The following is a 16,289-nucleotide window of genomic DNA, read 5'->3' as shown; positions in this document are numbered from 1 at the left end:
AAGATAGTGAATTGGAGATCGTTTAAATGTAACACTTAACAATAAAGTGGAGGTAGTACTCCGTATTATATTTTTTAAATAAGATATATAATGTATACACATTAGTATATTTGAGTGATAATCTACGTTTAATATATAATCAAATATATCTTTTACTAATCCGTAATATAAACTTGACTTAAATATAAAAGACATGGATGGAGGAGGCCAGGGTGAGATCCATGAAGAAACTTGAAATGGTCATATCCCACAAGTATAGTCTTAAGTTGAATTTTTCGGGATAAATAATTGGTAGAATTGAGTTTGATAATATTAGTGAAGTGGACAACAGAGCACAATTAGGTTCAACATCATTAGGAATGGTGTTAGTAGCCATAGGAATAATGTGGGGAGGAAAAAAAAAATTAGGTTGAAGGAATAACCTGCTCTAATATAGCTATACGTGTGCTAATTAGGAAACCTAAAATATAATGTATGGATTGCAAAATAACAAAATATACTCTCCTTGAATTAAGCAACCTAAAATCAAATGATATGGACTAAATATATGGTGAAAATCCATGAATAATATTAATTGAGAAACAATATTAAGAAAGTCAAGATATTATCTCGGAGTATCTTTAATAATGGGATCTTTGACAATTATACATTTTACCCAAAAAAAAAAAAAAAAAAAAAAAAAAAAAAAAAAAAAAAACTGAAAAAAAACCTTTAAAACAGGGACACGTGGCAATTATGGAGCTAGGGTACCCTGTTTTAGTATAGTATATAGATATAGATAGATGATAGCATATTTGAATTTTAGTAATCAAAATAGTAAATGATTTATTTGGTAAATGTTTGAATTTGGTAAATCATACTCAAATGAGTCATTTTCATTTGCTCAAATGCTATAATTTTAAGGAAATTAGTGTTTGAGAAAATGAAAATAACTCATTTGAGTATGATTTACCTAAAATTATAGCTTTTGAGACGGTCCTATTTTAAAGAGTTTGGGTTGGAAGAAGAATACTAGGTTGCCCATTGAAAAGGTGGGGTGTGACACACATCAAATCCAAGGCCATGTGTACGAACTATGAAGTGTGTAAAATAGACGAGTTCATTACTAAACGAGCACATATACAATGTCTTACCGCTTGATATTTAAAATAGACGAGTTCATAACTAAATGAGCAGATATATAAGTCCGTCAATGTTATATTAGGGATAAAACGCATTATTAACACGATAATCACAATAACTTTGATCATGATAAGTGCCTTGTTACAATAAGTATATATCTGATTGAACAAACTGATCTTATTACGGAGTATTATTTTATTTATTTTTTAGTTATTATTATTATATCTTGTGTTAAACACTAGAATAATTCATCTTTTTTGCAGCAACAATCTGCCTTCGTACCTATTTCATAACCAAAACATCTTCCTCCCAATTTATAACCATCTTTACCGCAACTTGCTGAACACGTTTGACGTTCTTCTCTACATCCGGAACATTTGTTGTTGCACACATACGAAGATTTTATGACCCCCCCTCTAGTGAATGGCAACCCTTTCAGTAAAAGATCTATTATTAATATCAACTCGGAAAAAAAAAAAAAAAGAAAGAAAGAAAAAAAACACGTAATGCACAATACAATAATCAATTTTTTCAAGTGTATTCTCTTTATCCGGCCAAGTCATTGTAATAGCGAGTTGAACTGAAATAATCTTAATTTATCTAAATGTAACTTTTTTTAATATAAACAAATGAACCTTGATGGATTAGCTTAAAGCTCATTTTAACATAGTAGTCCCTTGAACACTTTTGGACAGCCAATTCAAAGCAAATATTGAACTAGAAAGTAATATTAAAAGCAACCTAAATCAAATCACAAATCAATTAGTAATTTGAATTAGAAATAGTCTAAGCTAAAATGAAGTAAATGACGTTACCTGTAGTGATGAATAAAGCAACGAGAAAGAACGTAACGAATAGTGTAGAAATTTGAGCCATGACCAACTTTTTGAGGTGGGCTTCTTTAACCTGAAGAGTTAAGAGTTTGTATGTTCAAATATCAATGCATGATTGAGGTTACTCTTATATACTCGTAGTATTTAGATATTTCAAGTAACATATCAAATTTGAAGTAATTTTTCAGATTTTCTTTTTTTCCAATTCTTTTTGGGTATATATGAAAAGACGTTTTTAAGAATTAATTTTATTTCTTTTTCATTGGGCCGAGCAGAAGCCCATATTAAAAAAAAATGACTACATATAAGGTCAATAGAGTTCTAGTGTAAAATTAAACTTACTTCGTATTATTGATGTAATCCACCAATCTTATATTATATTAGTTGCTCTTCCTCAATTTATCTATTTGGAATAAGTAGTTTTAACTCATACATGAATATTTTTTCTTTACACTTCCTCTCATATGTGAGTCATCTTCAGTGTCTTAGAATATGAATAGGCCGTAAACTTTCTTGTTTGCTCTCTAAACTTCTAATGTAACGTCAACAAGTCCCTACTTGAGGCAATCACAATTTTCTTAGGTTAGTCACTCCAAATAATCATTCAAACAATGTCCATTATATTGCATTGCATTCTCTAGTCATTGGGCTCTCCCTAAGTGGATGTTGATGATGGACAGATGGGGGAGGATCGTTTGCTTTTGAAATCATGTTTAATACAATCAAATGAAGTTCATCATGGTATCAAAGTCTAGTTCATGATGTATTTAGTATACTTTAGGCCTGATTGAATGGATCTATGTGAAGGTAAGTGTTGAAAGTGCACTTAAGCCCATGAAATACATCACGTGAGTGCATTTAAAAGGTTTCTCATGTATGAAAGGGAGTGTAGAGTAAAAATTTTAAAAGAACACAAGTAAATGTTCTACATTAATTAAAAATAATGTAGAGATAATCACCTTATAATCAACCTAAATTATGTTTAGTTTATTAAAATTAAGATACCTTAAAAATCTACTTTTGTTAAGTTACACCCAATCACCCACCAATAACACCAACTATTATTGTAAAAAAATGAAATATCTTGTCACATCCCACCTTGCTAGTTTTCAAAATCTTATAATTAAATTGTTTTATATGTAGTGTACTAAAATTAAGATACATCAAGATCCCATTTTAGTTAAGTTACATCCAATTGGCAATTGGCCATCAGTTACACTAACTATTATTTTAAGAAACGAAAACTCTTGTCACATCCCACCTAGCTCTCAAGAATAAATTAAACTACGTTATTCGGATGCTACCCTTGCTCTCAAGAATCATTCAAACTATATATATATATATATATATATATACATTAAAAATCCATTTTAGGGCCTGTTTTGATTGACTGAAATGAGCTGAACTAAAAATAATCTGAACAGAAGAGGCCCTTAGTTAAGTTACATCTAAAGGTGGACATGGGCCGCGCCGGCACGGGCCCTGCACGATTCTAGCACGGCGGCCCACTTGTGGGTTGTGGGCCATGCCGTGAACAAAAAAATTGAAATATATTTGTATAAACTTATTTAGTTAAGTTTATTTATATAAACTTATTTAATTAAATAAACTTATTTAATTAATAAATAAATAAGTTTATTTAATTAATAATTAAATTAAAGTTGTTCAAAAAAAAAATATTAACATTAACATAAACATAAATTAATAACATTATTTATATAAACTTAAGTTGTTCAAAAAAAATACATATATATATCGATTTTTTTTATATACATATATATTTAAAAAATATATATATATATATATATATATATATATATATATATATATATATATATATATATATATATATATATATATATATATATATATATATATATATTACGGGTTGGCCTGCTGCCCGGCACGGCACGACCCATCAGGCACGTGGGCCGTGCCGTGCCGTGGGCTGGGGTGTACCAAAATTTGGCACGACACGGCCCGTTGCGAAGCCGGCACGAGCCCCACCCGAGCACAGCCCGACACGGCACGATGCCCATATTTAGTTACATCCAATTGTGCATCCATTAATTACACTAACTTTAGAATGAAAATCGTGTCACATTCCATCAATCTCTCAAGATTTTTAAAATTAAACTAGTCATATTTTTTTTATCAGAAAAAATATGTCTACGTTCTATTTAAATTAGTTTACTAAAATTAAGATAAATTTTAAAAAAAGCAGTTTCGACGCGTTACATCCAATTGTCCATCAATTACACGAAGGACCAGTTCACATTTACTGAATTGAGCTGAACTGAACTGAACTGATTGGAGCTTAACAGAACTGAATAGAGCTGAAATGAATATTTTATGAGAGAAGGAAATTAGGAGCTGAATTGAACTAAAATGAACTGAACTGATTGGAGTTGTACTGACCTGAACTGATTGGAGTTGAACTGAACTGAAATTAAGCTGAAGTGAACCAGCCCTAACTATCAAATGAAAAATTGAATCAAATCCCACCTAGCTCTCCAGATTTATATCAATAAACTACATTATGCTAAGTGAACTGAAGTTAAGATGCATCAAAAAATCAATTTAATCAACAACAACAATAAAAACAAAAAACAAAAACAAAAACAAAAACAAAACAAACAATAAGTTCAGTAAATTTAATTTCACATATATATTCAAATAAAATAAGTTCAATCAAATCAAAATCATTTCAAATAAAATAAAATGATTTCCTATAAAATAATTTCAGACAAAATCTAATGAACCAAACACAACTTAAGTTACATCTAATTGTCCATCATTTGCACTAAAATATTTTTGAAAAATTAATGAAAAACTCAATAAAAATTTGTTATTTACAAAAAAATATAGACATTTGAATCCATCCAACATCAACTTAAATAATGAATTTTTTACCAAAAAATAAGATTATGTCAAAATTATAATAATGAAAAAATTCCATTAATAATTAAAAAAAAAAAAAGAAAAAAAGAAAAGACTATGTCAAAATTATTAGAAACATATACTGTAAAAACTCAAAATGATAAATGGAGTATGTTTATATCTACTTGAGTGTACTACAAAATTTTCATTCATGTAATACTCCATTTGACTTTTCCTAAAAACTCTTTACACTTTCACCTTATTAATTACATTTTAAAAAATAATGAAAAACTCTTAAAAAAAAAAAAGGGTTGATAGGAGTTGTTAGGACTTGTAAGTTGTAACTAGCTAGTTTTCCCGTTCACATGGCGCATCTGCTAGCTACCACAGCCAAGCTAAGGAAGGTTAATCATTTTCTTATAAAATAACCATTCATAATGACTCACCAAGTTAAGGCCATTATTGTTATTAATAAAAAAAAAAAAAATCAGAAAAGAAATATAACTAGGAAATAATAATAGGACAAGTATACTCTGTCGTTAGAATAATATTAGCCCTCCCATATATTGTTGTTGGGAACAATTAAGCCAATTTATCCCAGGATTCTCCTACTACTTAGAATGAAAATATAGCATGATTAACATTCTCCGTGGACATGATTTTTTTTTGTAGAAACGTAAAAAGAAAAGAAGAAGAGTAAAACTGATAACTTAACATGCACGTGCCTAGTGTCTAAGTGCTAGTCTATAATTAGTAAATATTTTGATAAATATACTAATCATCAACCAACAAAGCCATAACCAAAACCCAATCAAATGGCTCAAATCAATTATACATAGCACACTAAAAAATAAAGACATCCAACAAATCTCAATCTTTTCATGTGGGAGAATATTTCCACTCTATAACTCACAAATTGAAGACTATACATAACAATTATTATGGTCATATTTTGTACAACTAAATAATACTAAAATTGTACATCGTATTAATTTATACATTGTAAATATGATAAAAGAAATGTGTCAATTGAAAGTACTAAAATTACATTTTTATGAATGATTGATAATACGGCTTTTTACTAAGAAAATAAGTTTTTTTTTTTTTTAAAAGCAACTAGCTAGTTTTTTTAGATCATTTTTAAATCAAGATTTTTTTCGACAAACTTATTGAATGTTGAAACATTTTTGTGCCAGCTGATTTAAACTTATTACAGGGTATTAATGATAACACTAATATTTTATCATAAATATGTTATATGTAGTATTATATATAATAACACACGGAAATTTAACCAATTAAGGGCTTGTTTGGCATCATTTTTGGTTTTCAGTTTCCTGTTTTATTGAAAACTAAAAACCAAAATAAGGAAACAAGAAAAAGGTGTTTCCACTTTTTTGTTGTCAGTTTTCAAAATTATCATGATTTTAATAAGTCCAAATATTTTTTGATCCATTATGTGACATATGTAATATACTTTTAAAAAACAAAAAACCAAAAAACAGAAAACCACAGCGATGCCAAACGGACCCTAAGTTATTCGATAATCTAGCAAATACACAGACTAAAATAGGGCCAAGACTATAATTTTATAGAATACAATTTAACTTTTTTGACAAATACCCATACAGGAGATGACAACGATGAGTGTAAATAAAGTAATCACAACACAAATTAACAAGACTCATAGAACAATAGGAGTAACATTGTACCAATACTTATAGTATTTAGTTGTTGTGATTAGCTGTTGTAAAAAAAAAAATAAAGAAAGAAATAAAGAAAGAAAGAAAAGAAAAGAAAATGTGTAACAAAAGCTTGCTAAATTTATTAACTATTTTAAAACAGAATTATGCAAATTCAAAGATTGGTATCACTTGTTACAGCAACAACTTAAATCTGAAGAGCCCATGCCAACACAAGAACCACCACTGCTATAACCTTTGTCAGTGCATTGAGTGTTGCAATCTACTGGAGTTGTACATGCCCCCACACATACATATGGAGATGGTCCTAATCCTTCTGTTGATGGTAAATCTGCCACATTTTAATGTAAAATCACAATTATTAATGGTGGTTTCATCAAAAAGAAAATGTATTATTGGTTTTGACCTCATATCAGAAATGACCATTAAGACTTAATAGAGCAAGTTTTGGCACAAAAATCGATATTTTTAGTCAAGAGGTGGTAAAATCTAACATTTTGTAAATATGATGGTTAATTCTTAATTGGTTAAATAAAATAAACGCAAAAAGAAGGTTAAATCAAAATATGGTGTTTTGAGGGGTGATAAAATACGATAATCCTAATTCCAAATAATAAATGATCCTGATTATTTCATTAGACTTGCATTATTGTACACCCCAACAGGTTAATCTGTCTATGCGATATTATACATAGTTAATTGATGAGATTATCTCGATTAAGGGAAGTTACATAACCAAACCGGATTTCACATTAAAATTTGTGAGGGACTTTATGCAACTAATTATAGGAAAGCCTTAAAATTAAGAAAAAAGGTTGGCACATGAAAATCATTATACATCTTTAAGGTTATCTTTTTTTATTTTCTCATTTGTTGATTTTTTTTTTTCATTTGTTGATTAAATAAGTAATAATTAAAATAAATAAATAAAACCACTTGAAGGCACCTTGAATGCATCATGGTGTATGAATGAATTTCTCGGTTACACATGATTATAATCAAATTTTAAATTAAAAATGCAACAAATTGAACTAATGATAACTAGAAAAACTTACTAGAAATCATGACCACAGTAACTAGCAGAAATCCAAGCAAAACAAATTTAGAACTAGGGGCCATAGTTTTGGGAAATCTCTAAGTTCTAATTTTTAATTTAATTGCTATGATTTTTTTTTTTTTAAAGGTGTTATGAAATTACTTGATTAAAGAAAGTCCAGCATACGTCTCAATTTATAGTTGAGTAGTTGACAAGAGCCAGTAATTTGATAAGGGTGATTTTTTTTAAAAGATTACTTGCATAAAGGAGATGGAAAATCTTTTTGCATTCAAACCTGATTATGTACAAAGATACCGGAAATCACATTGATAACTTTCCATATTTGATGATTATATTATGGGTCATTAAGGTTGATCAATGAGATTTCCATTATAATTTAAGATTTTTTTTAATAATAAATCATTTTGTTATTAGTGAGATTTTCCTTTAATTTTCCCGTGCATTTGAGGATTTTTTTTTATTTTTTACATAGAGGATTAAGGTACTATTCACTTCACTTTAAAAATAAATAAGTTCAATTTAGAAAATTTAATTTCAATTCTGTAAAATTAATTTCAGTTCAACAAAAATCGGTAACTTTAAAGAAATATAATAGAAATTTAGTAAAAATAATCTCAGTTCACCAAAAATAGAGTGAAGTGAATGGGGCCTAAGTTTCAATGATACTCGTAGGCTTTTTTTTACAATTTATAAAGAGTAAAATAACCTTTTTTTTTTTTTTTTTACCATCTCTAGCTAATATTTGAAAAAAAAATTTAAGGGACAAAAAAGAAACAAACTAGGGCAACCAAACAAAGAAGAAGAGTAATTCTTCCATCTTATAAAGTGTAACTTTCTCTTCTCTTTTTCCAATGCGAGACGCTAAAAAAGTAGAATTACAATGGATTTGAACACTGCTCACTTAATTTCCACTAATCTGAAATCATCTAATCTTAGTTGTCAATTAAACTTGGGTATTTCTATTTAACCCTGGCCTTATCTAAACAAGTTGTCTAAAGACAACAAGGCGGATGTTAAATGAAATACAAGTATTATAATTGAGTAGATCCATGTGGTGCAAATGAGATAATTGGGACATAATAAAATTTATTGAGCTTATAATTGATTAAAATTATGCATTGCTTCTTCTTAAGTAGCCCACGACAATACTTATTTTCAAAATACTTATATTGTTAAAAAAAAATTAACAAAAAAAGGATCTTGGGGATACTTTACCTAGCTCGTCTGCAAACATCAAGTATAACTTAAACATCGTTCACCACAGCATTCAAGTCGTCCAGTTTTCGGCCATGACTCCAATTAATTCTCTGTCAACGCAGGACAACAGCTATCTTTAGGCATACTCCATTATGTTAGTCTTTTAGCTTACTAATTATACTAATGCCCTTCTTCCCATCTTACACTGCAAATTCATCTAAGAAAATAATTGGAATCTTTATTCAGTTTTATGTAGGTTTTGGAATCAATGTAGATGTATGTATTGCAATATGTATTGAGAAATAATTAGGGTACAATCAATTCATTTTTTATGGAGCTCGGTATGGTGCTTATATTACTTCTAATACGTACTATATACATACAATAGTTACATCCTCGCCTCTCCTCTCCTCTTCTCTCCGCTTCTTTTCTAGGGTTTCTCCAAAATCTTGGCCGTGTTTAGGCCGAAAATAGTCTAATTTCTTCGGAAATTAGACTATTTTCGACCCTTTTCCCTTAATTTTCTTTAGTTTTGCAATTTAGGTTTCAATAAATCTACACTAGTGTAGATATTCTCCCGTCTCCCTATGGTGGAGTCGTTAGTTTTTGTTAGTTTAGTTGTTTGTTTGCGTTTAGGGTTTGTTTGTGTGTTAGGGTTTATCAAAAAGGTAATCATCTTTTGCCCTATTGTCAATTCGTTGGTAAAGATTTGTTCGGAATCGCAACGGTTGTCAAGTTTTCGAATGCATTCAAGCTAATCAGAAGAAAATTATCCTTACGGCTATAACAAATCGTTAGACCGTCTCTCCGAAAGGCTGTATATTCCAGCGATGTGTGCGAGAAATGTAGTACAGTGCAACATCTTTTCAACGATCGTAGCTTTGATGAAGGAAACCCTAGTTTGATTCAATTTTATGTATTTGTTAATTTAGATTTCATTTGTAAATGCCGAATGGCTTTTTATTAATGAATTGATTTGTTTCAAAAAAAAAAAACATACAATAGTTACATACATACTTTCCTAAATTTAATCTCTGCTACATCTTCTCAATCTGTACATGCCGCTCTTGTGGTCTTGCATGCACAAATTGTTGTTTAAATTAAAAAAATTGATTAAGATTCGCTATAAGAGGTTAAGAGGACAAAAGCTTTGAAATTATCTAGGTCTACGAATTACACAACTTAATTAATAGAGATTAGGGAATATACTTATTGTACAACCAAATTAAACCACCATATATGATACACAAGTAATTTGAATGCTTACGCGTCAGTATAGTGATGCAAAGCCGAATTAGTAGTAACAAAGGTGTAAACATACCTAAAAAAATATAACTCATGTTTCATGTGTATCTCCAATGACAGTTATCTACTTATTTCTATTTAGGCCCTGTTCTTTTGAGCTTCTGGGCAGAGCAGAGCAGATTTCAGCAAAGCAGAGCAGAGCAGAGCAGAGCAGATTTTAGCAAAGTAGAGCAGATTGAAGCAGAGCAAAGCAGAGCCGAGCAGAGCAGAGCAGATTTCATTATTATTATTATTATTATTATTATTATTATTATTATTATTATTATCATTATTATTATTATTATTATTACTAATATTGTTATTATTACTATTATTATTATTATTATTATTATTACAATTATTATTACTACTACTACTAATACTATAATAATAATTGTAATGCTTTATTATTGTTATTAAATATTAAATATTAAATATTAAATATTAAATATTAAATATTAAATATTATTATTATTATGATTATTATTATTATTATTATTATTATTATTATTATTATTATTATTATCTCAAAAACAAAAGCCATACAACCTACAATAAATTAGTGGGAAGCCGAGATACAATCTGGGCCCCCACTCCTCTAGCTATTGCAAATCCTACCCTAGTGAAGATATGAGCTGCAGCACGAGCCCCAATGTCTTGCGTCGTCGAGAACCTTTGAATCCGCTTCAGTAACGCAACAGCCTCTTTCTCTAATTCCCCAAGCGAAGAAAAGGAGAAGGGAATGAAACCATATCCAATCGCCTGACATCGAGCTTCATACTTAACCCGCTTCCGATGAGCTGCATCAGCCACAACCCGCCCAGGAATGAAGTCAGATAGCCCTGATTGTGTCAAAGGAGAAGACCCTGTCAAATCAACACAGACATCGCGACCACGATCCCATGAATAAAGTAACACATCCGCGGGTCTGAGGGCCTCGTCGTTCCCTCCGGCCAACCCAATGTCAACCTCTTTTCTCGCTGAAATCCCAGAACGAAAGCAAACATCAACAAGGGTATCCCGAACAACATTATGCCGATGTTTAATACCCACAATACCAGCACAAGACACTGCGTGATCACCGAAAATATCTCCAGCAAAAACCCTCGAACAAGCAGAGCATAACGTCGAGATAGAGAACAATGGTACACCCAACCGATAGGACAACACACAGCGATAAGTCTTGGCGTTCATCGTCTGACCCAACCCTGAAATAGGAACCGCCCGAAGCCAAGCAGAGGTGTGATCACCTTGCTGTGATTTCCATAATGCTGATTGTCGAGGAGTTAAAGAATAAGCAGATTCTGCAGAAGCGGTAACCTTTGTGAAATATATATCTGCCAATTTCTTATTATTATTATTATTATTATTATTATTATTATTATTATTATTACTACTACTACAACTACTACTACTACTACTATTATTACTATTATTATAATCATTAAATTTTATTATTAAAAATTAATTATTATTAATAATATTAATATTATTAAATATTAATTATATTATTATTAATATTACTATTATTAAATATTAATTATATTATTAGAAAATATTAATTATATTATTAAATATTAATTATATTATTATTATTAAATATTAATTATATACTTCCTCCGTTTTCTTTTACTTGCAACACACCTTTTAAGCACGCAGTTTTAGGAGATGATTAGTGAGGGTAAACGAGCAATTTTATCAATATAATTTTTACACGAAAATTAGAATAGAGTTAAGTATCATTTGTAAAAATTATAATGAAAAATTTGTCCATTTACATTACATAAACCAGAGCTCAAAACACGTGCCACAAGGCTGTGTTGCAAGTAAAAGAAAACGGAGGAAGTATTATTATTAATAAATATTAATTATTATTAATAAATATTATTTATTTATTTATTATTATTAAATATTAATTATTATTATCATTAAGTATTAATTATTTATTATTATTTTTATTAAATATACATTATTATTATAATAATTCAATATTAAGTATTAATTTTAAGCAGAGCAGAGCAGAGCAGGGCAGAGCAGAGCAGATCAGATTGAAGCAGAGTAGAGCAAATTTCAGCAGAGCAGAGCAAAGCAGAGCAGATTTCAGCAGAGCAAAGCAGAGCAGAGCAGCTCTAAAGAACGGGGCCTTAGAGAGTAGAATCTTAGAGAGTAGAATTTGAGTGTCATAAATAAATCTATAGCTAGGGTTCATTATTCCTTCTAAAACCCTAGATTAATTTCACGAATAACTGTAAATTAATGGACTCATGATCATTCCATTAATTAGCCAAACGATTGAAAATAATCAAAATCTAGCTTATGATGAAGTTCATATGTAAAACAATATTATTAATCTTTGCATTGTACTAGGATGAATAGCCCTACCAATACTATTATCTTTTGACAACACCAATACTATTATCAAAGATATATATAATAATGAGTCCGAATTTAGGTTAAAATGAAAGTGATATGAGCAAATTATAACTTCGGACTCAAAATGGGTCTATTTTTCTTAAATTACTAATTTACTTGATGCAAAAATATCTCCATTATTGAACAACGAAATAATCAAACTTCCTATCGAAAAAACTTCCTAGGAAGTCACTCAATTATCTCAAGACTAATCCAAGTTAAGCGCGCTTAATATATAGTAAAATATCTTATTATATGTGCTCTTTAAAAGAAAATCGTACTTGTTGATATAAATGGCACTCCGTACATCAATTTTTTTTAAAAAAAGCAAAGTAATATGGTATCACAACACAAGTCACTCAACTTTTTATGCAACCCTATTCACATAAACATGGCCATATGTGTCACACTCATAGCCAATTAATGTCTACAATAGGTGGCCAAAATTTCATCACATAGAATTTTGACTCAATCATGTAGCAAAAGACCAACTTCAATCAATAGTACCTAGCCCAAATTCTCTCAACAACAACATCACATAAGATACACCATAATATTTTGAAGAATCAAAAACCGCAAATTAGATAGTGCAGACAAGTATATGATGGTGCTTAATTTATTTTTTACCCTTTTAAACCACGGTTTTCTTTCCAAATCACAAAAAATTACCTTACACCAAGTCATACAGGTTAAAAAATTTATTACCTACATGAACAAACAGCTAAAATAACAAGTTAAAAAGTGTCCTTTACCCTGGTAAATTGTACTCGTACTACATACTAGTAGTAATATCAAGTACCACAAATTCACAGCAACATTGTCTCTCCTTTCCAAGATGATTTCAAAAAAATAAACATGTTATCACACACTGAGATTCCTGCGCGCCAACACAACAACACTTCAACTTTGTCATTTATGTCATCCACATTTATTATCTCCAACTATCCCACCTTCCATCCTCTTACTGTACAATACTTATTACTTACCACGTTACTATTTACTATACTAGTGTTTCTAGTGTTACTACTACCCTCTTTTTTACATTATATAAGCTCAACACTATCATTCTCATTTCTCATTCACAAACAAAGAGAAAAACAAGACAGTACTAAGAGAGAAAAAAAATGGGTAAGTGTTGCATTACATTGTTTTTGGTAACACTAGTTCTGGTGCAATCTGCCTCCGCGGCTAGAACTGCACCAGAACAAAAAACCAACACAAATATTGTCAACACAACTCAAGATAACAACAAGAAAAGTGGTGTAACAGTACCAGCAACCGACGAGAAGAACTTCGTCTCGTTCGGAGGTGTTGGTGGTGGTGTTGGAGGAGTTGCTGGAGTTGTTGGTTTACCCATTGGCGGAGTTGGAGGGTTAGGTGGTGCTGGAGGTGTAGGAGGGTTGGGTGGTGCTGGTGGGTTAGGTGGGCTTGGTGGTGGTGCTGGTGGGCTTGGTGGGTTAAGTGGTGGTGCTGGTGGGTTGGGTGGGTTAGGTGGTGGTGCTGGTGGGCTTGGTGGGTTAGGTGGGCTTGGTGGTGCTGGTGGTGGTGCTGGAACTGGAGGTGGTGCTGGTTGTGTTGGGGGTATCCCTTAAGATGATTATAGATCTCATGATTAATTAATAGGTTGTTATGGTGTGATTAATTATGTTTTGAGCTTAATTAATTAATACTTCTACTATGTTGTCATAACTCATAATTGTGTTTTAGTGGGTGGGGTTAATTTTTGTTATACTAAGCTAGTTTTGCATGAGAGCTAGGTTGTAGGAGACTCTCTTATGTGAGTGTTGGAGGGTTTGAGTTATTATATTGGTGTGTATGTTGTCGTTTATGCTTTTGTTGTTTATTATTATTCAATAAAAGTTTGTTATTCATCTTGTTTTATCGTTACTAGCTATTACTTTCTTCGTCTCAAATTAGATGTTGTTGAAAGATTCACTTATGTTATTCAATTAGATTTTGATGTCCAACATGAAACATCAAATTAATTAATTTTAACCAAATATGTATACTAAGTTAGTAGCTCAATATGTGTGCAAAATAGTGATTTTAGGAACCCACGTAAGTAGATAGGGCACATTGTTACAAATAAGCTTTGAACCAGGCCACGGAACATGTGAACAACATTCCAATAGTATGTTTGCTAAGATAAAATTTTTACTACTTCAATGGATGACTATTGCCTTTAAAGTAGTGAGTTTTTTTTTGCATGCAAAAACATTGTTACTTCAGTAATTGAATGTATATGAGTGATTAAAAACGATATTAAAATATATTTAAGCTTATTAATTACTTATAAGTTAGTAGAATTACACCTTTTGATTTGGTAGATTAAGGGCTTTGTAATTTCCAGATGTTAGAGATATGAGATATCAGAAATATATCTGTTACATATACTATGGAGAATATACTAAACTGTACTTTTCATTCTCATTAATTTTTAACATTACATATTATTGAAAATCACATGCATGCTTGCTGTCAATAAAGCTAAGGCGTTTTTTTTTTTTTTTTTTAAAAAAAAAAAAAAAAAAAAAAAAAAAAAAAAAAAAAAAAAAAACTAGCTAGAAATTAAATGTTGTACATGTTCATTTCTCCCAAGTAATGCAATATACTTCTTATAAATTAGTCATGCTAGATGGTTTAGTCTTTCGATCTAATGATCGTCATGATTGACCACAATATAATTCAATTCAGCAATGGCGATTGGCAAAGTTAGAAATATTATTAAGTGATCGCGGCTATTTCCCTTATTATTAATATATCGAAGTATTATTTATTTATTTAATACATTTTGTAGGAAAAAAAATATATATTTACTCCGAGGTCTCCAACCAAAGGGCTCAAGTAAAACCTAAGCTAGCTATTCACTTCAAGGTGTGGCTCAACGAAGGCAACCAAGGTTTTTTTTTTTTTTTGAAAGAACCAAGCTTTTAGTTCATGGCTTATCTGCTTATTGGTACGAAATAATATTAATGTCGGTGCACTAAGTACTAACCTTTTTAGTGATGATCGACGACATGCATGGCTCGTATTTAAAGCTCTAATAAGCCTTCAACTGACACCTCAATGACCTCATGTTACCATAACGGCGTTGGTTAGGGACATTATAATATATTTGAATGGTGTATGTAAAATTTAGTTAGTGAATAATATCAATCATTTATTGGACATTATGGTTCAAATCTATATACGAAGTATAAATTAAGACTCAATAATTAAAACTCAATGGGAAGACATGAGTCCATCACGTGTCATGATAACTAGGCAGATAATGTGGCACCATGTCACTTTTTGTGTAATTCTTATAACCCCCAATTTAAGAGGATAATTAAAGTGATTAATCACCACTATAATTCTCTTGATAAGTAACTCTCATAATACCCATTTTAAGAGGATGTTTAAGGTGATTATTTACCTCCCTTGATGTTTGGGATTCTTCTTCTATGTTCTTTCGTGTTTCTCTATAAATAGAATTCTTTTTTCTGATTTTTACACTGCAAAAATACATCAAACATAATAATCTAAACACATTCTCTATTGACATAAGTTATTTGACTCAAACCTTCCACTCAAAAGTGTCTTTGTGTGGAAATAGTGTGTTAACCTTAGGGTTCGTGCCAGCTAATACAATTGAGCATCTTGGTTGCACTGAAAATTCGTTTTCAAGTCAGTGATTTGCATCACGACGCAACAATATTGTTCCATTGTTTGTGAGATTATCTTTTTATCTTACGCAAATATTTTTATACGATTTGTACTCAACTACTTTATTTACAACAAATGTAACTAATTTAATCTATA

At 30.4% G+C, this 16,289-nt stretch overlaps 1 protein-coding gene across 1 annotated transcript; it reads left to right on the top strand.

Moving 5' to 3' along the window:
* The first annotated feature begins 13,556 nt into the window (after positions 1-13,556).
* LOC145571996 (uncharacterized) lies at positions 13,557-14,369 on the top strand. The gene has a single exon (XM_081631016.1). It carries the CDS (start codon positions 13,613-13,615, stop codon positions 14,078-14,080), a length of 468 nt encoding a protein of 155 aa, XP_081487142.1. The 5' UTR covers positions 13,557-13,612; the 3' UTR covers positions 14,081-14,369.
* Positions 14,370-16,289: the final 1,920 nt, after the last annotated feature.

Source organism: Chenopodium album, chromosome 12 (genome assembly GCF_948465745.1).
Source record: "Chenopodium album chromosome 12, dcCheAlbu1.1, whole genome shotgun sequence".
NCBI classification, from domain to species: Eukaryota; Viridiplantae; Streptophyta; class Magnoliopsida; order Caryophyllales; family Amaranthaceae; genus Chenopodium; species Chenopodium album.
This window is presented reverse-complemented; position numbering and strand designations above follow the sequence as displayed.